A 26,495-nucleotide genomic window follows, 5' to 3' on the forward strand; every position below is an offset into this window, starting at 1 on the left:
AACAACCTTCCAGCAAAATCCATGTTACATCCTTAAACCAATTTCTGTTCACACCTGCACTGCTGTCTGGGCCATGCTTTCAATATCCTAAACTAAAGGCTGAAGTGCATCACTCCAAAACAAGAAGTTGAAATAACAAACAATACCAATTTATGCACGAATACGACAACGGACTTGTATTTTTTCCTCCCATTCTACAACACACAGCACAGCACTGAGGCAGAGAGGAACTGCTAACAAACTCCAGTTCTATCCCGAGACAGAATCCTGCATCTGATCCCACAAGAGACAAAATTTTTCAGCTTACCTGCTTGTCCAGGAATTCCCTGGTATCTTTCTCAATGTGTCCCTCGTAAAGATTAGTTGTAAGACTCATTAACCCAATTTTAGACAGTCCAAAGTCTGTTAGTTTAATGTGACCCATGGAAGTTATCAAGAGACTAGAAGAAAGAGAAGCAACAAAATAATCCAACATTCAATTAATTGTTTCCCAAAAGCAATTTAAAAAAAGAAGAACAGAAGACACTGCCAAGCAAGTACTCAGTGTTACGTCCCATTCAAACACCTGGCAGGAACCTCCTATGCAACTGAGTATCACAGAGCAGCCAAGGCAACTAGAAATCAGACTACCTTCTGCCATAATTTCATCAATGTAGCAACAGCTTTGAGATCATATCTGAAGACGTTCTTCCCACCTTTTCTCAGTGTCTCTCTGGTTCTACATGAGTAGCAAGAGACTCTGTAATATCTCCTACATGTCAGATGCCATTGAAGATCTCTACTGTCTCTAGCCCCCATGTCCTCTTGCCTATGGAGAAAGCCCCTGAAGAACTGGCTCTCTCCCTCCAGCTTTTGAAGAGCTAAAGACTTACTTATCAGGTTTTAGGTCACGGTGAACAATCCCATAATTGTGTAGGTACTCCAATGCCAGAACAGTCTCAGCAAAATACATCCTTGCCATATCAACAGGTAGGGCACCAATGTTCTTGAGAAGTGTAGCACAATCACCTCCTAGAAAAAAGGTTGCAAATACAGCACAGTAAAATGGCAAATATCAGTAAGAAAGAACAGCTACGGGCCTACAATACTAGATTAGAGTGAGTTTCCTAAAGGCTGTCTCTCTCTACCCTGTCAGCCTGAATTCTAAAGCTCTCTCTACACACCGTCTTGAGCTTCAAATAAATATTAAAATCTCAGGAAAATTGAGATCCATGTTGGGCACGCTTGCTCAAGAACTGTACAGACGCCGTTTCCAAACCATAAGCTAGCCTTGAAGAAAGGGCAGTTCATGAGTGTTTGGCCTCTCTATAAATTTCTTTGCTTTCCACCACTGAGACACATACTACTTCTGAAATACAAGCTTCTTAAAATAATAAGTAAACACCTCTAGAACTACTAACTGGCTCTCCCTACATATGGGGAGGCAGCTATGCCTTTCGACACAGTGGTAGTCATGAAAATAAGACTGTGGGCCCCTGATTCATGCTTCTTAAGGAACATTAGCCACACGTTTAATTCGACCTTCATCTCTACTTGCAAATAGGAATTAATATTAAAATTTGTTATGTCAATACATCCACTAATTTATCTGAAAGAGCACTGATACAATAACTATAAGCTTATTTCTCATAAACATTCAGCCAAGCAAGCCAGGCATGAGAAATTAATCCTATCCACCAGTGGAAATATATTGCTTACAATAAGATACAGTGATAAAATAAAATCAAATAATATTCCAAAGAATAAGCAAAGCAAACAAAAAACCCCCCAGCATAAAATAGCACTGTATTTTAAAAAAGGCTGCTAAAGAACAAAGACTGTGTTGCTTGGTGATGTTTCTTAACTGTCTTTTTCTAACTGTAATGCCAAGCAAACGTGCTATGGATCTAGCCATGCCATCCCATAGAAGAGCGGGAGGATCTCTTTCCAACAAGGACTGGAAAGTTCATGCTGGCTTCCGACCCCAGCAGTTTTCTTCGTGTGGCTTTATGTTTCCTCAGCTCCGCTGCAGTCATGTTGTATTAGTCACAGGGATTCACAAATGGAGTATCTCCTTACGCTAAACTGTACTAGCAGTAGAATGACTCATTTCTCCGGCTCAGCCCAAGCAGTCCACACACTCCTCCCTAAAAGGGTATCACAACCTCCCCTGCGACTGCAGGGCTGACTGAGCTCACTTTCCATGAAGAAAGGACTAGCACACAAATGAGACGGTCTTCCCGTTTATTGTGTTGAGAGCAGCGCACCGACCAGTCTTACACCCAAAAGTACACATCTTATAAATCACTCGGAAACGTCACCCTTTACGAGGAGGCACACCGCATACACACTACATGTCCATCCTATCTAAGGTCCCTTTGCAGGTGTAGGTAATGACAACCATACCTTCCACGTACTCCATAACCATGCACAGGTGGCGCTTGGTCTCAAAGGAGCAGAACATGCTGACCACAAAGGGGTTCTCGGCAAATGTCAAGATATCTCTCTCCACAAAAGCCTGCTGGATCTGGTTTCTCAAAATTAGGTTCTGTTTGTTGATCTTCTTCATGGCAAAACGTTGACGGGTGGTCTTGTGTCGCACCAAATACACCGCTCTAGAAAACCACATACCAAGAGGAAAAGTTCCATTTTCAGTTCAAACTGTTGTTGGTTTTGGTTTTTTTGTTTTTAAAAACAGTGATGGTAACTGTTTTGGATGGATCCTGACAGACTTATCTGTGACTTCATAAAATCCCATCTCAGTGCCAAGCTCCCCTAGAAAAGACGGAACCCCATGATGCTTCCTTCCAAAAGCTGCTCTGCCTTCTTGAATTAAGCACCATTTTCACTGACATGATTAACAAGGAGATATTTCAGACACAAATGTCACAAACTTCCTTAAGCGTCATTGCAGAGAGGCATGTATTTTTCAACACTACAGTCACCATTTCACTTAAAAAATTGTCCAAAACTTATGGAATCAGCACAATTTCTTTCCAAGCTCCATAAAATAAATTTGACGCAACACTGTCACCAGGGATTTACTTCAATAAAGTATCTCTTACATTTCTATCATTTGCAGATCATTAGATTCTTGCACATTAATAATACAGTTTGCAAATAAAATTTTCATCCAGTTTGCCTGCCTTATTGAATCAGTACTTGTTTCCTTTTCTCTGGAGTATATTACATTTAACATGGTATTGTGTCTCACCAGCAGCTGACTATAAAATACACCCAGGATAAAGACAGATGAGTAACAGGAAAACTACCACCTCTCTCTCCCCTTTTTACAAAGTTACATTTAAATCATGGGGCCTGTGCAGAAATATGACTGAAAAGATATAAAATCTTCTTGTCTGATAATATGGCTCTTCGACATGCTCCATTGCGTCTTCACTGACTAAAAAACATGCTTACACTTTTTCCACATATAATTTTTAAAAAATTAACTGCTGTTAACTAGGCACCCACTTCAAAAAAACACTCAAGTACATGCTCAAGTTTTGCTGCTATGACCTTCTGAATACCACTGCTTTTCAGTTGCAGCCTAACGACTATCACTGGTAAGGATTTACAAACTGCGAACGGATTTACGTCTTTAAAATTCTGCATAGGTTTGTATGAGCGGTTAAAATTTTAACCGACCAACTTCATTCTGGATTCTTCAAGGGATAATAAAATCTAATAGCATTTTTACTGTATTACTTCTCACAGTAGATTTGCCCCAATGTAATTTTAGCATTTCTTTTAGTATTTCAAGTGCTCACAAACAGCCGTATGTTACATATATAATCTGAACACATGGAAGAATGGAAAAGCATAAACTACTTCTCCCTCAATATTCTTGCTGTTTCAATGAATCATCAATAACATTTGCAACTACAGAATTTTACCCTTACTCATTTAGCCTTTAAACAAACACAAATCACAGGAGTTAACTAGACAGCATGAAAGGAAATACAGGCTGCCTTGCTAAGCAATAAGGAAATGGGTGCAAAATAATTTTCTCAGACTCATGGAAGTACATTTTTTTACTATTGCTTAGGAAATCTCACAATAAACTAAGTGACAATATTTTCCCTAGAGACTATATTTAAGGAAAATGTTTTTGTCATCTCAAGCTAAGACACTGAAGTCTCTATATTTTACCTAGCTGCCATAAAGAAACGGTGCAGAAATAGTTATTGGAAAAACAGGCTTGAGATCACAGCTAGGAAGGGCTTCAGAAAACTTGTGCCACAGAGGGATTAGCAATACCATATTCTGCAAGCTTTAATGTAGGACAACTAATTTTCCTGAGCTGGAAGCTGTGTGTCAGTTCAGCGCAATGTAAGGACTTCACAGCCAGGAACTATGTCCAGGTACAGGGACTATTGTCTAAGAAACCCCAAGAACGTGCAAGAAATGGCATCTCCCAGAAGAATGCACAAGACATCACAAGTGTGGAACCCCTGTAAGACCCAAGCAAAATTCATTTATGCTTTGGACCCAACAAAAAGCAGTCATTCGCCACACTTTGCTATAGCCCTTCCCTGGATAGGACAATAATAGTATTTTCTTCTAAAGCAAAGTCTAAAAGCCTTACCCATAAGCACCATTACTGATCAGTTTAATAGTTTCAAATTCTTCTTCAGAGGGAGTTTTCTTTGACTGGACAGAGGCCCCACGGCTCTGGGGAAAGAAGACAAGAAAATGGAAATCAGGAGCAGGAATGACTTCATTCTTTATGTCACCTTTTTGTCTTTTTCTTCTTTAAGCAGCATTCACCCAAACTCAATCCATTTCTAAACCTCTGGAGTTCTCAGCATTAGGATAACTGTCTGTATCCCTAGGTCCCTCCACAAATATTAGCACAAAAAGTCAGTGGACTATAAGATTCAGGCCTTTCCCCAATATTACATTTTTGAAAAACCAATAAAATAAACAACAAAGGATCTTTGAAACCTAGCGAGTTCTATAATTAAATTTTTCTAACAGTCCATTACTAAAGTCAACTCTCTTCAATACCCATCTCATTTTACAAATGCAGATATGAAGAATTTCTCCAGATGATTTTTGTTTGCAACTCTAAAAAAAAAAAATTAACAAAACTTGATAATGCCTGTTTGCAACCTTTAAGCATTCACCACCACAGTATAAAGATTTCCACATTTTTATGAGTGTATATTCTAGTTTTAACATGCGCTTTTAAATGTCAGCACATTTTTTTAAATTAAAATTACTCTGCATTATAATTAATTCTTTACTGTAGACTACTTCTTTCCAGAGGAAAAAAAGCGCTAGACAGAGTGAGTGTATTACTGCTTTACCTCGACTGAATCATCTGTCTCAGGAGTGTCTGGGCTGTCATAGCTATTCAGCTGGGCCATTTCTGAAAAGAAAGAGGAAAGATTACTCCTAATGATCTCAATCAAACACTATTCTCTTTGTTTATACAAGACAAACAGGATTTTAAGACGTGCTTGTAGATGATGAAGGACACTTTTCCCCTCTGTAAAAAGTCACCCCAATTATACAGTGATAACCTTTAACATCATTTAAGCAGTATTTTATATAAAGATGAATATAATTAATTGTTCTAATTTCAGCCTGACTTACTCTAGATGGTTTCTATAAGAAGTAAAAGCAATAAATGCAAGTTTGGGGAAACCACTAGCTAGTTAATATTAAAACCTATTCCAGGCATATATGTCTGCATATAGCCTGGTGGCACATCTGTACTCTGGAAAAGAAAAAGCATTACATTTCAAACAACCTCTCTCTATGAAATGTGTGTGATTCTGCAAAATGCTGAGCAGCAGCAAACTGAGAGAAACTCAGTTAGTTTAGGCTACTCAGCTGTCTTAGGAGATGCTATAAACTTTGCAAAACCAAATCCTACATTAACTACTAGTCTCTGCACAGACAGCATTGACATTTCTGGGTGCCCTCCTTACAGAAAGGAAATAAGGCACCTTGACATCTCCGCACATTTCTAAAGAAAATTTGACTTTAGTAAGGGGAATTAGTGATGGAAAGGTTCTCTCCCATGACAGGGATCAAAGGAAATTTCCCTTTAATGTCAGATTTCAACAAATGCTATTAAATTGCATTTAGCAATCGTTGGTAGAAATTTTCCCGAAGAGCTCTTCACTTGAAGTCAACCTGTCACTGTCATTCCCATAAACACTGTAGAAGTTAAACTAGTCCTATCCAGACTATCAATTTATGCAGAAATTATGCTCTCCTGAGAAAACAAAAAGTATAGTTCAATCGCTGAAATATTCCACAGTAACCTCCAGTCTCTGTCACACTTTCTATTGTTGCTGAGCAAGCCATGCATGCTCATAAGACTTGTCATAGGAGAAGAGATTCAGCTAGCAAAGTGCCGGGCAGAAATATGAACTCACAAATTCCAAAGTTAGGATCTTCTGGGCCTCTGTACGTTTACAGCATATTCAATTTACCATATGCAATTCTGGGTCCTAGCAGAAAAGCTGTTACTTTCTTCTAGAGCATTACTCTCTCTGGTTTCGCCACTATGCAAGATGTAAAAATGCAATCTCGTATCCACCTAAAAATTCATACTGGTCCTGGTTTCTCATGGCAAATCACAACAAATACACTTTTCCCAGAGAGGACAACGAAGTGGGATGACAGGATACTTTCCAACCAGGCCACCAGCAGGCAGGCAGATCAGAAAAATAACAGGTAAATTTACTTTTACTGTCCAACAGCACAGAGAAAACAGTTAAATCATAAAGCCATTTTCTAACATTGTTTCAGTTATAATACAAGGAGACATTATTAACACCATAAGTAAAGAACTGTCACTGCTGATGTGCAGTCCTTACCCCAGCAATGCTCCTTTGAGACATGGGGCTGCAAAGGACAGTCTAGAATTTGACAGCAAACAGGAAAATAAGGAAAAATGGCCTAGAAATTAAACCAATAAAATAAAAGCCTCCTTCAGCTATGTTGTGACCAGGATATCTGGTTATCCTTTCAGCAGTTTCGAGAGTACAAAACAAGAGTTCTCACCCTCCAGGGGATCCCTGGTGAGTCCCAGCTGGCTGATAATATAACGAGGAATGTCGCATTTAATTCCTTGCCCTTCCTTGGCATGGCCTTCTGCAGCTTCTAACAAATGGTAGAACTCTTCAGGATCAAACTCCTACAGCAAGGTAGTGAGAGAGACAAAGAGAGGTAAATGATTCAGCTTTACAATTACAAAAGGTTGCTCTCCCATATAGGAGAAACATCCAAAGTTTATTCTGGGCTCAGCAGTGATGCAAAACATTTGCAGTTACAACAAGCATGTCAATGCATTCCACTTGCTCTGCAAAAATGACAGACATTTACAGCCCGCTGGATGTCCACTGGCTGAGATCTGCAAATCAAAACAGGACAAGAACTGTAGGGACTTTTTATGAACCAAAACCAGACTATCGGATAATAGGGTCATGACAACGTAAGCATCAATGTGGACACACCTCCCAGCTTTGTCACACTGAGGTGTGCCAGGGAAAGGTCTGTGATGAGGACTGAGGTGCCGCCTTCTGCCACCTCCATCTGACAGGTGAGTTAAGCCAACATAAACCTCTCCTGCTTTCAAATGTCACTTCTGATCAAACCATAATCCACCCAATTCTGTAACTGTCGCAACCTTAGCAATTGCTAATAAAATTATTAATACAACAGCAATTGCTATTTTATTAGCAGAGAAGATTTCACTTTCTATATACGAAACACTGCTGCAGTATTTCTTGTACTACACAGTACAGGATCATCTTATCAACTCAGTCTTGGTGTATGTGATCTCTAAGGCAGGAACAGTTAGAAGAAGGTGTGGTCACTTTTACTAGTACAGTTGGAAATAAAAGACAAGCTTTTGGCAGCAGGAGCACTCTGCTTAGAAGCACATTCACCAGTTAACTTTAACTCTCCCCTACAAACCTCATCATAGACCAACAATGAGCAGGTTTGCCAAAACTCTTCATAAATTTTCTAGTGAAATGGGAGGATAAAAGGTGAAGATTTACAGCATATAGCTGTGAGGGCATCAGAAAAGAACTGACCTGAGTGTGCTCAGCAGCATAAGAGAAAAGAGAGCACAGAACTGCAAACAAGAAAAACAAGTACGATGATGTAAAGATATTTGAATGGTTAGAGAAACAGAGAAAAGATGCACTTTTTCTTGATTGCTTTAAGCAATGCTGCTTAGATACATGCTGTCACCAAAGACAGCAACAATGCAAGAAAGTAAATTCCTTCCTAACTCCTCTAGAAAAGGATTCATCAACCACCTCAGAATTGGCAAAGAGCAGAAGCCAGGCCAGAGAGGACCACGGGAGAGAGATTGTCAACAGTACTGCACTAGTGAAAGGGAAGGTGGAGTCAAGGAAGGACTCTTCAAGATACAACTGCAGGTCATTTATTGGTGAGTGAAGGACAGAAGGAAAAAAGTCTAGTGACAAAAAATTCAGAAATTAAACAAATTCCAATTCTGTCTTCTTTTTAGTAGATTTATTTAATCGTCTGAATAGTTTTACTTAAATGGAGAAGAATGATCCCTACTAAGCAAAGACAAATGCTATGGAAAAATAATCTGAAGAAAGAATAAATTACATACTTTTTTCCAAAAAGTATGGTTTCAGTGATGCACAAAACACATTATTATCTTCTTGAAGCCTCAGAGACTCAGTCTGTAAATAAACATTTCACAGTCCAATAGGTAATACAAAGACTGAAGCCAAATAACTGAAGTTTAAAATACTTAAATGCCTTCACTCCCATTAAAACAATCACAATCATCACAACCACTGCCTATATGGTCAGTTATTTCATTTACAAGGAAGAAATAAGTATGAGCTGTGTTACTAAAATTAACATTAATATTAAATCTTAGAATATTTGTTTATAAATTCACAAACAATAAAGCTAGAGGTTAAATTACCAAAAAAAAAAGTTAAAAAAAAAGAAATTTCCTTCTCAAGCTATTTAAATGGTAGACTATTCATTGCTATATTTCTTGTTATTTTAGGGAATAAAAGGGACATTAATACTTAAGTCTTCATGTCAGCAGAATAATATATATATATTGGAAAAAATTGCTAGAAAGGCAATCAGGTTAAATAAACAGGAAAGACTAATATACAGATACAATTATTATTTTTATGCTTTGAAGGCTAGCCACTTCATTGTCAAGGCTGTCACTACATGCTTTGGAATTCATTACTCAAATCTCAATGACTTTACGGCTTCCACCTGCTCCCACTCATTTTGCAGAACATCAGCTGCAGAAGACAGTGGAGGAACCTGGAGACCTACTGATTTGCAGCTAAAAGCTGGCTTGAGTTTGGATCTGCTTGCAGGTATAGGGATGGGTTCACAAAACTTACTGAGGTTTCATGCCTTCCTAGACGATGTGTTACTAGTAGAGTGTACGCAAGCATAAATGACCATGGTGAACACAGCAAATACAAACACAATAAGCTTAAATTTAGTTGCTTTCTTCGTTGTCTTCACTTCCAAAGGATATTTTGAGGAAGTACTAGAAGATAACTGGAGTCACAAAACTCCTCTAAATCACAAAAATAGTTTTGAAAGCCAAAGAATGCCCAGTCTGAATGGAGTTGTGCCCAGGATTTTCAATGTAATCTAGTGGAGACTTCTTGAATAAATAAGTGTAGGCATCTATCTTTCTAGTTGTGTGGCCTACACACAGATGTTAACTGTACATCTATACCCAGCCACAGATTCCTAATTTAGCCAACTTCTTTAATGTCTCAATCAGATGTAGCTTCTTTGTCATTTTTATGTCCAGAAAGAACAATTACATTGTGAGCTTTGACCTCTCCTGTAACACAAGCCAAGGAATTCAATCCTGCTATTTCATAAGTTTCCAGTGTAGGTTTGTGACACCTTCTCCAGCCCTCAAACAGTTTTTTGTGACTCTTCCCTACATTCTCACCAATTTTTCAACATCCTTTTGAAATAGTGTCAGAGAACTGACCCCTATTCACCAGTAACCATCACAACACTGTGTACACCAGAGGCCTGAACACCTCTTTCCATATATATACAAGAATATTAACCCTCTTGCTGTGGGATCACAGTGAGAATGCACGTTCAGGCTGCATAAATATTTTCAGAGTTGCACGACTTCAGGACACAGTGGCCTATTTCATTGGGATGGCCTATACATTTTTCGCTATTTCCTAGAGTTAAATAAAAGCATACATTCTTATTAGCCAGAGTAAGTTGTTAAAAAAGCAATGAGACTTGCTTTTCCATATATTCCAATAACATTGAAAAGGATTTCAACCACGGGCTTCCAAATCTGCTTGGATCTCTCAGTGACCTATCCCTCTGTGTTCACAGCTGGAAAACCTGACATCAGGTTTCTCTGCAATTGCTGGGTCTATGGTAAGGGTTTGAGTCCAAGAGCCCAAACACCGTTCATATCATGGAAGGGAACTTCTTCCTTAGTGACAGTTCTTTCTTAGCATGGCTCTCTGGGCACCATAGACACATCACACATTTACACACTCTTCCCTGTACTTACTAACAACATGAGGAAAAACAGGTGGCATCAAGTAGCATGAAATGATGTCAACAGCTACATCTGGCCCCTCAGCCATTGCAGCTGACATCCAATGGAAAGATACTTCTATATTAATGCAAAAGACACTTTAGTACTTCTTTTTTTAAAATACTGATTTATTTTTCATCAATGTTTTTATGAGAATTTAAAGCTTTGTCTTGAAGGCTTTGTGTTCCTTATCTCCTCAAACACACAGCAGACTCTTTAGATCATACATGCACTCTCCTGAGGACCAAACTTACCAGGCACTCAAGCAGCCGAGCTGGTCGTGCAATGATAATCATCAGCTTCTTCACAAGTTGGGTAACGAAGGCAACCTCTGAGCTCTCGGATCGCTCGTGGGCCTGTGGAGAGCAGAACATCACATAATGGTCCTAGCAGTGAACTCTTCATTTTTATATGTCAAATGTTGAACACAGAGCAATCACCAGCTCAGTAACTGTAATTCGGCAGCAAAGGCATGACTGAGTCAGGGCAGGCAATGATCTCAGCTCATTCAAGGATGCCAAGTTACATATAGCTTTTCCATTACAACTGACTCCTTTTATCATGCAAGAGATATTTCAAAGGCTCTATTTGCATTATATCACCTATCAATTATATTGGAAATGATGTGGGTTTATTTTATTTCTTAAAATGAAAATAGGAATACTGATTTTTTTCAATTTTACCTTCCACACAATACTGACATCTAGATATTATTAACAGCTACACGTTTCTAGGCTTTACTTTCAGCTAAAATTTAAACTACTTCTGTTCATCATCAAGGAAAACCTAAACTTTAGTTTCTCTTTATTTATTTTTATAAATCCTGCTGAACAACTACAGCAATGTATTATATGCTGTGTATTATATGCTATATGTATTATATGCTATATACCTATATACCTACATATATGTATTATATGCTATATGTATTATATGCTATATACCAAGCACAGAAGCAAAGCAAAGATCATATAGAAACCTAATTCAGAGAATTTACTCTTGTCCACCCCCTTTACTTTACCAGATTTCAGTATAAATTCAAAGCTTAGTTTCAAGGGGGGAGGGGTGTGTGACAGGGTGTCTTTTTATAACAATAAACACACTAAAACAAATGTAAAAAGAAAAACACCAAAGACAAATTTGAACAACTGCCCCCCAATTACTCTTCTTTTGCTCAAGCACACAATGGTTACATTATGAGTCCTGAAGCACAAATAAAATAATATTTCATCGCAGCGTGATAAAAAGATGGTTCCAATGACATGTAAAAACTCTGAAACAAAGTATAGTGATTTTTTCCCCAAGGTCTAAAAATTAGGCTTTAGCAGAGCCACATATATAAAGTCCAGAACTTAACCAATGAGCTTATGCTGGCAATGAGCCAGCTGCTGATAGGAATGATATTTTATCAACAAGGATGCAAGCAGCAAGAAGCTAAAAGGTTCATTTAGCATTGTTCATTAGCACCATTTAAGAAAAAGACATATATGGGTGAGAAGTCAAATCACACTGGTGATCACTTAAAAGAACAATAAAACCACAGGGAAGCAGAAATTCAGAGCTAGAAACACACAGGTAGCATTTTAAATAATATATCCCTGATATTTTGTTACCAAACAAAAAAAAATAAGAGTTCATTATTTCTCATTTTGACACAGGTCAGAATAAGAAATGTTATTTGTTTACTTCAGCATTGCTAAGCTAGGGCTAGAATTTTAACCTTGAAGAAAACGATGTAACTACTAGTTCATTATCTAAAAAGAACATCAGAGATGCTTCCTGGCTATGGAGCCTTTTAAAGAAGATTATTTTGAAAGCATTGAAATAAATAGCGATTCTTTTCTAACTAAAAGGTATTTTCTAATTATAAAATAGAAAATTATCAAAATGAAGATGATTAGTATTCGGTTTGTGTCCCCTAATGCATTACGCAAACTTACAAGTTAAAATACAAATTCTAGAAAGAAATTAATGCTTTCATATTTGAAAAGCCATTCCAGATCACCAGGGGTTAGCTGTGTTGAAATGAATAAATAAAACATCAACAACTTTGCATTATTTGAAATATGAGCCATGCAATTGGAAAGTCCTTTCCCCCCCCCCACGTAAGTTACATTATGCAAAAAATAATAATTCATCTTTTTGCATCCATTCATACTGTTGAAGCAAACTTCTTCTTTCAAATCAAGTCCTTTTGTTTTCTCCTTTTCTCATCTACAACAATTTATGCAAAATAATTTAAAAATGTAACTAATTTAATCAGGTGTCTGTTTTGAAAATGAAAAGCTAGACCACGACCGCCAAATGATACAGAAAAGCAAAAGGAAAAAAAAGGATTACAAAAATCAAACACAACTTGTAACAGCCACTCAGCCATCATCTCTGCACAGCGCTGCTCTTCCAAGATCCTCAGTAAAACTGCCTCTTCTTGTTTCCTTCTCGCGCAGGACAGCCCGGACATCCCTACAGACGTCTTGTTTACAATCTGTCCCAAGGACAGTATCTGGAAACGAGAGGATTATATAGCCAAGCACTGCCTGCCGCTTCATGTGTCTTGGTATGAGGCATGCCATCTAATTAGCAGCTCCCAATGACGACACGCTTGTCTGAAGGTTGCTGGTGGCATTTCAGGGTTTCCCCCCCTCCGCCTCCCGAGGGGAGGAGGGAGAAGCTATAGGGGTTGTGGGTAGAGGCTGATGCCATTCCTACACACATTGCCAGGGACACGTGTACAGGAGGTAGCAACGGGTAATTTACAAACCAATTCCCCTCTCTGAGAGACCCATCCGTCACTAACTGTAGCTACTGGGGCATGAAATTAAAATCGCTGTCCTCCCCTGGGGTTCAGCAGGACCAGTAACTGGGATATGCAAGTCAGAACGCTGTAATTGAGCTAATATACTGATGGAAACCAAAGCAATAGACCCGCAGTGCCAAGAACCAATAAATTTACACTCAGGCTTGTGTAAAGGAAGCAATCCCAACCAGAATATCCACCGGCCAATGTGCAGCATCAGTCACCGCCGTATAATACTAACACCCTCCCCTGTTTCTTTTGTTCCACGCACAGAAACACCTGTAATCCCTCACCTTCCTCACCAATTGGCTACACCTACGCGAAAGCCATTAAACTTCTTCTGGCAAGTTTTACTTCATCAATTCAACCAAGTAATAACTGACTATAACCTTTTTTACCCAGGCACCTGAGCTCCCATCCCATCCTCTAACCTCACCCCACAGTAACAGATAAAGAATTGAATGTCATATATTCTTTAAGTGCTTTATCTTATTTTTCAATTTTTTAACTTTAAGTGTGAAGTGTAACATTCAAGTTCATGTTTTCCAAAATAAAGAAAATCTCTTAAATTCATTTTTACGTCAGGATAATTTCAGTGATGCAATAAGCAATAGGTTTTTCTGGCTAAAAGACAATATTTCACGCTCCAAACAAGGGAAAAGATCTCATTTGCCATAACTAATGAGATTTGTTGGTATTTCTTTACAGAAGTCAGGATCTAAAAACTTTTAAAAGCTTTCTGGTTTTGTAATTTAAACAGCTCATTATTTACGTACTCAGTTACTCTATTTTACGGATACATTTGTACAACATAAAGTAGACTCAAACTGCAAGACATTAAATCGAGGTTTTTTTCTATGCTTTGAAATACTGTGCGAGTTTAGTCTGTTACCACGTGTCAGAATCAGCACCGTAAAAAAGAATTTCAAGAGAATCCATTCTTTCACTGTAAAACTGTGCGAAAATCCATGGATATTCCTGCCACTTGCTGACCTGCTGCTGCTCATTTCCCTATTCACCAATAAATCATCTTCCCAATCTTTCTATATCTTATAAAAATACACCATAAAACTATATATCCTACTGCACAGACCATACAACTTCCCAAGCAGAAGAGCTTTTTTGATGACCTTCCAGTTGGTATTTTTATATAGTGTGTAACTCCACATGATACATTAAAAGCTAAGCAAAGGTGAAGACCTTGCACTCAAGTTTGGCATAATCTTATATTGACTCCAAACTTCTTGCATTTCAGGTAAGTCCTCCAAAAGAAATATTATCACCAATTTCTGTATATTTAGACTGAAACGTCCCCATTATTTTCTTTTAGAATTCAGTCTGAAGGGCAAGGCACAGACTGGAAAGCAGGGGAAAACAAGTACTTTCTAAATATTAAAATATAAAAGAAAAGACAAGGGACTATGATAGGACAGAAAAAACAAATGAGGAAGATGTGGAATGAAGTCTTTGGCATTCATCTGCTGTCTTCAATTTCTTTGTCCTCTTCCTTCCCAGCCTGTTCTGCTTCCCTCGTCTCTCTAAGCTTTCCCTTTAATCGTCTCTAGCCCACCTCACTTCCTAAAGTAAATCAATTAAACTTAAGAGTTGACCCTTCTCTCACCCCTGCTCTGCAGAAGATGTTAAGGACGAAGAGGTCAAAGCAAGCCTTGAATGTCAATCCCTGAACAAGCCCAGAGATGACCATTGTATCTCCTCTAATGACAGTTCAATGTCATCTTTCCCTGTGCTTAGGAGTAGCAGTATCACGCATGTAGGATCAAAGGGAAAAGGACATTTAAGAAGTGTGTTTTGAGGATTTGTTCTGAGGGAGGGGAGAGGAAAGGGAAAAAGCAGATTTATCTGACCCACACTTTCTCTGAGATCCTGATTAACCTCTTCAGGCCAGAAGACAAGCCTGAAAGTGCAGACTGGAAGTGGCCAGACCCAATTTATTGCTCTCTCAATTCCTTATGTATGAGAAATCATTGTCTACACACAGAGGAAAGTCTGGGAGTGGGAGAATTTCAAGCTCCAAGTATCTGCTACCAGAAGCAGTAAACGCGCTGTAGTCCCCTTGCGTCCCTTGAAACGTAAGCTATTTTGCTGAGCATACACACCCCCTTTTAGTGAAATCTTTTCAACTTCCAAACCACCACCCAAAGAGGCCTGAACCCTTATTTCATAGCTGACGTGTGCCAATACCCTGCTTCTAGACTCCGGAGAGAGAAGGTGGACCCACTGGCTGCAGGAAATCCCTCCATCTCTGCTTTTCCCTGCCAGCCTGCGGTGCCTGCCCTGCCCAGGCAGCTGCTCAGGCGCCTCGGCCAGCCCACAGCCAGCCGTCGCTGGGGCCAGCGGCAACGGCCGGGTGATGCTTATCCGGCCCAGGAAGGCTACGCTGCCGCTTTCAAACTCCAGAAATGTTTTCCTCTCTTTCAAACACTACGAATACTGAACAATTTCTTTGACTAGATGCAGTTTTTCTAGCCCTGTATGGTGGCATCAATGGTCAAACTCTTGCACAGCATCCAAAGAACACCACTTTTACCAGCAAACACATTTTTTACTATGAAATGCACCACAGTGGTTACTGATATCCCATAGGCAGAGAACCATATAGGCCCTCAAAGAACGTTCCCGACCTCTCTTGATCTGTCAAAATTATATTCCCCATCCAGGCAGACCACCACAAAACCAAACATGAGTCACTTTTCTCCCATGCATTACAAATACCAGGGAAATTACAGCCACACTGATATAAATGGGGTAGCAAAGATTTTAGCTGATACAAGGGAAGATTCTGCAGTTTCCACAAAGTTTTTTAATACAATAATTGTGTATTAATATAGTCTTTTTATTCATCTGCCATTTTCTAATGTCTGGAAAGGGGATCGAGTGCTCCCTCAGTAAGTTTGCAGATGACACCAAGCTGGGCGGGAGTGTTGATCTGCTGGAGGGTAGGAAGGCTCTGCAGAGGGACCTGGACAGGCTGGATCGATGGGCCAAGGCCAACTGAGGTTCAACAAGGCCAAGTGCCGGGTCCTGCACTTGGGTCACAACAACCCCAGGCAACGCTACAGGCTTGGGGAAGAGTGGCTGGAAAGGTGCCCGGAGGAAAAGGACCTGGGGGTGCTGATTGACAGCCGGCTGAACATGAGCCAGCAGTGTGCCCAGGTGGCCAAGAAGGCCAACGGCATCCTGGCCTGTATTAGAAATAGTGTGGCCAGCAGGACTAGGGAGGTGATCGTGCCCCTGTACTCGGCACTGGTGAGGCCGCACCTCGAATCCTGTGTTCAGTTTTGGGCCCCTCACTACAAGAAGGACATGGAGGTGCTGGAGCATGTCCAGAGAAGGGCAACGAAGCTGGTGAAGGGCCTGGAGCACAAGCCTTATGAGGAGCGGCTGAGGGAACTGGGGTTGTTTAGTCTGGAGAAGAGGAGGCTGAGGGGAGACCTCATCGCGCTCTACAACTACCTGAAAGGAGGTTGTAGCGAGGTGGGTGTTGGTCTCTTCTGCCAAGTAACAAGTGATAGGACGAGATGAAATGGCCTCAAGTTGTGCCAAGGGAGGTTTAGATTGGACATTAGGAGAAATTTCTTTACTGAAAGAGTGATCAGGCCTTGGAACAGGCTGCCCAGGGAAGTGGTGGAGTCACCATCCCTGGAAGTATTTAAAAGACGTGTAGATGAGGCCCTTCGGGACATGGTTTGGTGGGCATGGTGTGTTGGGTTGACGGTTGGACACGATGATCTTAGAGGTCTTTTCCAACCTCTAAGATTCTATGAAGAGTAGCAAAGGGGCACAAACTAGTGCAATTCATGCCAGTGGGCTGGCAAACTGATCAATGACATATAAACACATCTTCACCAAACAGATTAAAAATCATCACAGAAAATAAATTATTTCAGGTGTTCTGTTTCTAGGTGCGTCTGTGATATTTGTTATCTGAGACTGTGATCTTTACAAATCCTGCGTTTTCAGCTTGCTAATCCTTAAATCAAAGCTTAGGAAGACATTCCCAAACAGAAGTCTGGTCCCAGCAACTGGTAATTGCACTGACTCTTCGCAACAGCTATAGCATAAATTCTAAGAGATTTTTTGAATTTAAATTATTTTCATTTTAAAGGAAAAGAGCAATTTTAATGAGTAGCTGAAGCATACTGAGCATGCATTAAAATTGTGCCCCCTTGTGTATTTTCATACGCTTTGAACACCACAAAACACATCGAAGTACTAAAAAACCCACAACTGGATTAAGTTCAGCTCAAGAAAATCTTTTATGAAAAATTAATAGCAACACTACAAACTATGGTGTTTTCACTCCTTGAAGGCACTATTGTAATTAATAAGTCATTCAGAGTCTTGAAGTACATGAAAGAAAAGTTCAGTAATTTCCTTCATCTGGATGAACCCAATTTTCATAAATGGTAAAGACCGCCTTTGACTTAATCATATGCATATTTAACTTTTGTACAAACGAAGTACACAGGTGAAGTGATTTGCTCAAATCCACCTGTGGTAGTTCAACAGCAGACTGGAACAACTCAAACATTCTGACACCCCCACCCGCTGCCTTTCCCCTGGAATCCACGTTGTCTCTCCTAAAATCAAAGCTCTGGCTTATTGTTTAAAGTTTCAATCAAAATAATATATTCTACTTTCCAGAGAGCACTTACATCCTGGAGAAGTTTCTCCAAGTTTTCCTGCAGCTCATAAAAGTACCGAGAAGTAATAAGACCTTCACGTGATTTATCTAGGCAATCTCTGGCCAGTTCAATAACTTGATGATGAATGAAACTTAGGACCCCATCTGCTAATTGCAGCACGTTCTCTGGAGCATTAGAGGCAATAAACTCAGCCAGCCGTTCTTCCATCTGCGCCGTGGCCTAAGAGTACAGAATAAAGAGAAATTACTCTTAAATTTTACTATCCCAGAACTTAAAGCATAAACAAGTAGGGTGCTAAAGTAACACATTCGCAATTCCAAAATGCACAACGCTTAAAAAATATTCCAAAATACAATAGCATTTTGCTGAGAATAAAAATAGCATATCACAGGCAAAAGTTATGTTCACATGAGCAAACAACAAAAATTAATCAGAACACACTTTCTGAAATGCAAATGACCACAAAAATATCTCGGTCCTGAGGCTGTATTCCTCCCTGGGTCTCCAGAGTAAGGGCATAAGATATGAGGCAGATTTCAGAACTTTTAGGCAAGACCATGGAAGCTGAAAATCACTGCCCCAAGCAATAGACACATGGCATTTCTATCACTATGAGCCCTGATATCCTGTCTCTAGAGAAACATCTATTTTTGCTACTGGTAGAACAGAAAGGAATGGCCATATCGACAGCTCTGGGATACATAATCTTCTACACTCATTTCAATGAGATGTTAACTTTCAAGGCTTGATTCCACAGATTTCAGTACACAGCTTTTTAAAAAACATTTATTTTCACTGCAGATCACTGCAGCACATTTCAGTGCAACTGAATTCAGATTGACTTTTGAAAAATCCAAATCTGTCTTCATTGCTTCTCTGCTACCAAAAGCCCAGTGGCAAACTTGGTTTTTGCCAAAACCTCCAGTATAATTTGGAATTACTTTAAAAGGAAACTTTGCATTTCCAATATGTAAATGGAAAGCCTACCAAAACCAAAGAAGGTTGGATCAGTATAAAGCAAATTTAATGCAGTTATACAGGGAATACTGAGAGAATGTTATTCAACTTATTTTGAAATTACTCTTTAAAATAGCTTTTTAAAGTATATATGAAAATAAGCAAAATATCCCTCTTCCAGCCTTGATCTGATTCGGAATTTAAAGAAGAAGGCAAGGATTAGTTAAAAATATATGGAGAGCCAAAGCATGGCCCTTCTCCTCACCCTTGTGAGCGTTTGTCATGCCAATCAGAGACATGAGAAATTTAGTAAATATGAAATACATACACAAATACACAAAGCTTTTCACCCTTTTCTATATGAATCTCTCTATACATTCAGTCTATTTCTTCTACTGCAGAATTAACACATGAAGCAGAGAAGGCAGCTTCAAACTCTCAGCAAACTGCACTTCTTGGAAATGAGATGTAAGAGCTGGGGTCCTTCTCCAATGAGCACTACAAATTAATTCTAAGCTTGGTCACAATTTCATTGAATGCATTATTCAAAAAGTGATTCCTTACCTTTGGAAACCTTTCTTTGTACACATGATTCATCATTATTATTTCACTGTCAAAGGAAATTGGGGAGCGACCCGGGCTAGAGGAGAAAAGAAAGTATGTTATCATTTACACACATCACATCAAAACCCTCCAAAATCCAGGGCTGGTCATAATGCTGCCACGCTGACTGTAGCCCTTCCAAAGCTCTGACTTCACTTCAGTAACGGGCAGATGCTTAACTTCAGAGAAAATCCTAGCAAGCGATGGCAGTCTATAGTCATTTGGAAACTGCTAACATTCCTGTCTTCACGTGAACTCAGGCAGAAACCCACCTATTTTCAGGGAATGCAAGCCCTAACATACAAGCATGTAAAGACCCAGTGCATTTGTTGCAGGTACATTTGTTATTTCCCTCATTCTCTTACTGCCCTCCATGGCAGTGGTAGCAGCCCTGCTCAGAAAGAAATCACTATTATCTCTGGAGTCTCTACTGCCAGAAAGGAGCAGAGTAAAATGAAACAAGGAATTTGAGATTACTTGCTTTCCTTTGTCTGAAGAATACCACACTACAGGAGGCATGCATGAGCAGCTAAATCTTATATATAAATACCACAAGCAATAGGAACAGAATACTTTTATGAAAACTGCACTCCCTTGAGGCATGTTACACCACAAATGCATATGCATGTATGCGTAGGTTAGCAAGCAACTTCAAGGCACACCAAAAAACAGGACACTAAATCTTGACACACTGCATTTATATTACTGTTTGGGTGTTTTTTTAAAATAAGAGTTGCATCTCATTTCATCACATCTGATGGTATGCAATGCTCTGACTCATTATGCCACTGAGGACAGCCAGAGTGAGGTAATGCAGATAATCCCTAGCTACAGGATCGCCTACAGCATCTCATTTCTCTGGTTACCTTGTTTTAATGTTCAAGACAAGCAAGGGCTTCAATTATTTGGCATCTTACATGATCACTGTCATTATGATTTTAAGAGTACTACATATTGCTAAAAATATTTTCTCTATGTCAAAAAATACAATTTTCTCTTGAATGAGTTCAAACATTTTAAACTTTCTTGTGAAGGATGAAATGAATCTCTCTAAATGGAATAAATGCATTTTAAACTTGGAATGCATTACAGTAACTACCTTGCTGCTAACCTATTTAAAGGAAAAAAGATTCTTTTGGGAACATATATTTACAATTCAAAGAAAATTTAACTCATTGGCTCACAGAATACAGCAATACCAATCTCTTTTCATGCCTGGTGCTGGAATTCCATGAATTACATTGTGTCTTGTTTTTATTAAGGTTTATCCCTCAGCTTGGGACAATGCACTTCAGATTAAATCTCTCACTGAATCCTTATGTTAAAGGAGAAAACTGGTTTGGATGTTTTGGATACCAAGTAAAAACACATTTTCACCAACTTTTTTTTGAAGAAAATATATCCCTTAGCTTGGTAGATAGCTATTTTTAATCAAGGAAAATTTTCTTTAAAAAGAAACTTACATTTATATTCTTATGTAATGTATGACATAATAAAAAGAAGGGTAAGAACATGTAAATTTCAGCCTTAGAAGCAAATTCCCCCACACATCTAGCCTGCTATCTTTATCCTTTTTTCTCTAAGACCAAACAATCTGACACAAACACATGACGCTTGTTTACTTGCAGTTCATATGGAGCTGAAGAACTTGGTGAACATACTTATTGAAGAATTTATTTTTCTATAACGTATTATTTCTCTGTGTGATTTAAGTGAGGTATAAATTACAACGATATATAAGCCCTTTGATACTAACTACAGAAATATGGAGGCACATACATACTTCATTTTAACACTAAAGGTCCTACTAAAATTTGTGCATGCTGAAGTATTTGCTGTCTTGGGGTTGCAATAAAACATGAGGGTTTTTGCCTTTTGCTTTTAAGGCACTTTATTCATATGAATACAGGAAATTAAGAGCTATGCAGAAATCATGCTACTTGAGCTGTCCTGCCAGCAGATGTAATGTTTCCTTAAGAACAGTCAAAATGATATGGGAGTTTATTGGGTTTGCTTTTGTTTTTTACGATTCTGAAACAAAATAATTTCTTTGCACAAGAGTCTACTGATTGGCAAGAAAGCAAACACTCATAATCCCTTAGCTTCCTTGGGCATTGGCAGTTTTGTCTCTCATCTTTGGAAGCTGATTAATGCCACTTTTTACCACCTAAAATGACAGAGCATCCAAACAAATCGGAATAAAACCTGGGATCAAGGTTCAAATTGTCATTCTAAATAAAATTTGCCCAATATAACAGGTCAAATTAAATGTCTAGGTGACTATAGCAAGACTGCAACATAATATACTGCACCATAATTTTTTATGTTGATCCTTAGCCTGGGAAACTACAGAAATAATTAGATGGATTACTGACTAACTAACCAAAGGCTAGCTGCCAGGCACTGCTGGTTACTTTACAGCACCTTTAAGACACAACCAGGTGAAAAAGAAACCAGGACTGGGCAGATAACTGAATGCCACCAAGGGAGAACGTAAGGAAATTTAGAAAAAAGAAAAAAGTAGTTTAATATGTTTTACTGGCGTGACAGCTTTTCAAATGCAAAAGCTTCACACATCTATCTAGCACCAAAAATTTCACATACAGAACTAAACCAGTCTAACATTTCAAGCCTCACAGAGGAGCACAGAGGACACATACTGTGCACGTGCATAACATTTTAAGACAAAAAACAGGCTGCTTCTCTTTTCTTGGTGTAGAGAGGTAGGTCAAAGAAATGATTATTGTCAGTGAGTTTTTCATTTCAGCAGAGCAGACATTAGAAGAATAATATCTGTCCCCTTAAGCTTAACAGCAGAATGAAAAACTACTCTCTCTTTTCCCCTTCTTCACCCTCCCTCCACTTTATGAAATGATGTGGCGGTAGACTTTCAGTGACATCTATCTCCCGCAAAGGTTTCTTGCCTTCAACTTGTCAAAACTCATGTGTCTTTATCTGATGCTAGAAAGTGAAAACAGCTTATAGACAGCTATTTCAAGGAGTAGCATTTACAGTAATAACTTAAATCTTACAAAATCTAGTTTAACTGTGACTACATAAAACTGAGATATTTATGAATACCTAATTTTTCCTTCACTGTGACGTTGTATTTATTAGGAAAAAGCAGAGAAGCTGAAAGCACTGTGCTCCCCTCTGCTTTTACCCTGTACATAGAGGTTTCATTAGGATGTATGTACAGCATGTTCCCAAAGTCAGCATCCATAGGAAAATTAAAACCATAAGCCTTAATTTTCTGTCATTTCCAGACACACAAAATAAGGAATTTTAAAACTAGAGAGCTAAAGTTCTATGAATAGAAACTAAGTTAAACCTTCTGATGAAGGTGAGGAGAGCATTGGCCTTCCTCTTCCCCCAAGAAATAAATATATATATACCTTTGACCTCATACAAATTACATTAATACTAGAAGTCAGTCAGAAAACTCCCCCTGAAAAAAGATACAATAAAGCAGAAGCAAATATGGCTAATCTACATCTGTCCATCAAACTTCAGAGCAAATATGACTTGGTGCTTCACACAGACCACAACAACTAGACCTCGGGGCCTAATCTGGACAGGACAATGTGCCGTTTCTGGACAGGACAATGACCAGAAGAGAACTGAACTCAGTAGAGCAGAATCCATCTGCTAAAGTCTGAATTTATGCAACATGCACAATAACAGCAAAATACAGTTTCCCACAGAATTACAACAATCTACATCATGGAGGACATAACACAGAAAATTAAACATGTAACTTGAGATTATTTTTCAGTATTTATTCAAGGATCCTTCTTCCTGCATAATCATAACCAAACAGCACAAAGTCCACACCGGGCAGTTATTCTAGTGCTGCTAGGAAAAAGGGAATCTGAGGCAAAGCAGGATATACAGTAATTATTCTTCTTATAGAACAGGCAAGTGGTGAAACAGAACAGTAAAGAGTCTTTCTCACTGACCGCTTTGAAAAGTCATTTCTGAGTTTGTTCACATACTTTTTGATTTTTTTTATCCATTTTTACAAACCCTCAGCTTCAGCTATGTTTAGTCTGCGGACAAATACTATTTGTGATTGGTTTTGTATCGCTGAACTGTTTTCCAGTTCAGCCCTTCTTTATACTAGGAGTGACATTCTTATGAATGTAAGGGGTTTTTTTTGTATTTATAAATATAAATAATAAATTAATAAATAATAATTATAATATAGATGTATATATATGAGAGAACATTAAGGGAAAGGGAATACATTTCAATCGCAATCTCTTTGAAAGTAAGGACTAATGAGTTTTTTCTACAGACTTACACAGGGGCTGCAACTAGCTCTTTCCAATACTTCACGTTTTTTTATGCATGCCAACAAAGACTGAGACTGCTTTAGACAGAAAACACCAGAAAGTTTAAGTAATGAGCAGTACAGAGGGCAAAGAAGAATACCCAGTTTTCCTCATAATAGAAAACCATAAAGATGGTGAGTGAAACCAAAATTTAATAAATTTAAAACCAATCACTTTGAAGAACTTTTTTAAATCAAGTTCACAGAACTCACTGTCTTGAGAGAGAAAACAAAGAGACCAACATTATCTGTAATGGAGTTAGAATGTATTTTCATAAGAAATAGATACCTTATGTTTCAGAATATAAAACTATTATCCTTCTCTGGCAAATCCGTGGCTGCGTGAATCGCCACTCTGCAGGGAGCACCGCCTGCTCCTCCGCAGCTTGTGGCGTCAGCACTTTCTGAAAGCAGCAGCATGAAGTGATGAAACCACAAAGATTACTTAAGTGGTTAAAGCTGATGCTTAAGTGCAGTGAGATGAGAGAGCTCCACAACCTGCAGTATCAATTTTTAAGATAAAAATGGACTACGTGGGCCACTGGTGTGGTTTCACAACACCTATTCTTCATTCTCATCTCGGGTACATTTTTGTCGGAAGCCTTTTTTGGCAACTGGCATTTTCTAGGAGTTGTCTCTGTATATTCTTAATGGCAGGATCTAGCGTGTCGAAAGTCAGGTTGGAGAATTGCATTTAAAAAGCACTACCCGGCAAAGGATGAAGGAGCATATTTGATTAAGGATGATCTCATCTGCTTCAACTATATAAAAATTCACTGCTACAATCTTCAACCCTTTTTCCCTAGACAACATTATCCTGAAATACGAAAGAGATCAAGAAAAATGGGCAGATTGGTGGGCTGAGTGAACACACAAAGGCAGCTCTAGAAGTCGTCGTTATTAGTTAACTCTACTTTTATCTCTGACATTCTCCACACATTCCCACGTGTTAGCAACCGCTAAAGGATGACAAGTAAAGAGAACCTGGAAAAGATGAAGGGCAGCATCTCTCTAACTTAAAAAGAGTAACAATGCCAGGTTTAGTGCAAGAATTCACACTCTCCGTGCATTTTATTCTTGGGAGAAAAGATCATCTTCGGGTGAAGTCCAGGATTGTTCTAAACAAAGTGAATGTAGCCTGGGCATCTCTCTGTTGGTCAATAACTTGAAGGATTTGAAGGTTGCGTTACAAAAAAAAAAGAGAAGAGTTGAGAGATGATACTTAGGAATTACTTCTGCAGGTAATAAAGAAATATTCTCTTCTACTGAAGACACACTGTAAGCACCGAAACAGGTGAGTCACATGGAAATACGTTCCTTCATTTAGCATGTGAATACTGGATCTATTGGAGATGGATGAGAGAACAGTCTCCTGGCTTTAGCAACCAGCTTTATAAGCACTTCACACTTTTGGATTCCACCATTGATGTCAGGCTACCTCCTTCCCACTGCACAGGAGAGCAGCTGGGAAAGAACCAGTGCCATTTCTTTGCTGTAGAAATTCAGGGAATTTCAAATAAGGCATGATTAGTTAAATGACGAGTATCTTCAAGTCACACTGGCAGAACACCTCAAGCAACAGAGGTGCTACCAACATGTCAGTGTACATCAGCCAACACTACCCTCCACGACTGTATGCTTTGTTACTTTTTTCATCCAGTTTGATCATTAAGACTGCTCTGTATGAACAGAACACTTGCAGCTAGATACAAGAAAACGGCAAATTTCTAGTCAAAGAAGTAGATTCTTCCAAAAGTTATATCTAGGCAATACTCTCCTCTATCTAGGAGCATAAAAGGATCATGAGATACTTCTAAAAAATCTTGGGTTACACAGACCCTCAAAAACAACAGTCCCAGCATTTGACAGTGACATCTCAAAATACCAGTTCCTCTCTCATAAAAAGAGATATAAGGCTGCAGTCATAAAGGATGAAAAATGAATACATGGTAACAATCAGTCATAAATATCAGACCATCTTTTAAATTACAAAGCTGTGACTAAGGAAAATGTCTGAAGTATTTTGTTCATCTGCTTTTAATTAAAGCTGATCAAACAAGACCATTAAATGCTTATGAAAATATAACATTTTTAGGGAATTCCTGCTTAATTTTCAACACATTAACGGCTCAGATTTTATTTTTTCATTTTTTTAAGTAAGTAAAAATACCCTTTCACCAAGTGAGCTAACTCTATCATGTGGGCAAATGAATAAGCAAGCTGTGCAGTGAATAAGGTCTGTTCTTCATGTATTTCAGTACTTGTTTGTTTACAAGGACACACTACCCTCTGTCAAAGAGGGTATTTACTCCTGCAAACATTGCTCCAATTGGTTGGATTGACATATTGGGTTTTCTTTGAGGTGCAAGGGCCAGCATGAATGCTTGGGAGTGGGAAGGGTGCTTTAAAGTCACACAGCATCACAGTACAACCAATAAGCAAAATGAAAAACAAATGAGGCACAGTAAGTTTAAAAAATTAAATTAGTTCATTCTAAGCTTTGGAATACCAATAAGGCTGGCCATTATCACGCTGAAAACCAGAGAGAGCTAGAGAAAGCATTCAAGAGAGGAAGAAGTTTAA

General features: G+C 38.7%; 1 protein-coding gene across 37 annotated transcripts in view; it reads right to left on the reverse strand.

Annotated features, from left to right (window-relative positions):
- Positions 1-26,495, reverse strand: part of MAST2 (microtubule associated serine/threonine kinase 2) — a 228,833-nt gene that overhangs the window by 24,442 nt on the left and 177,896 nt on the right. For 33 of the 37 annotated variants that reach the window (XM_075155885.1, XM_075155883.1, XM_075155889.1 and 30 more), the window contains 10 exons: positions 19,541-19,616; positions 18,029-18,238; positions 12,912-13,058; positions 10,810-10,911; positions 7,003-7,135; positions 5,292-5,353; positions 4,568-4,653; positions 2,386-2,594; positions 873-1,011; positions 308-440 (listed from right to left, as the gene is read on the reverse strand). In XM_075155885.1, coding sequence (XP_075011986.1) covers positions 308-440; positions 873-1,011; positions 2,386-2,594; positions 4,568-4,653; positions 5,292-5,353; positions 7,003-7,135; positions 10,810-10,911; positions 12,912-13,058; positions 18,029-18,238; positions 19,541-19,616 — 1,297 coding nt within the window. The remainder of the gene's footprint in view (positions 1-307; positions 441-872; positions 1,012-2,385; positions 2,595-4,567; positions 4,654-5,291; positions 5,354-7,002; positions 7,136-10,809; positions 10,912-12,911; positions 13,059-18,028; positions 18,239-19,540; positions 19,617-26,495) is intronic. The other 4 variants (XM_075155884.1, XM_075155881.1, XM_075155918.1 and 1 more) reach the window with 1 other exon arrangement.

This window comes from Calonectris borealis, chromosome 8 (genome assembly GCF_964195595.1).
Source record: "Calonectris borealis chromosome 8, bCalBor7.hap1.2, whole genome shotgun sequence".
NCBI classification, from domain to species: domain Eukaryota; kingdom Metazoa; phylum Chordata; class Aves; order Procellariiformes; family Procellariidae; genus Calonectris; species Calonectris borealis.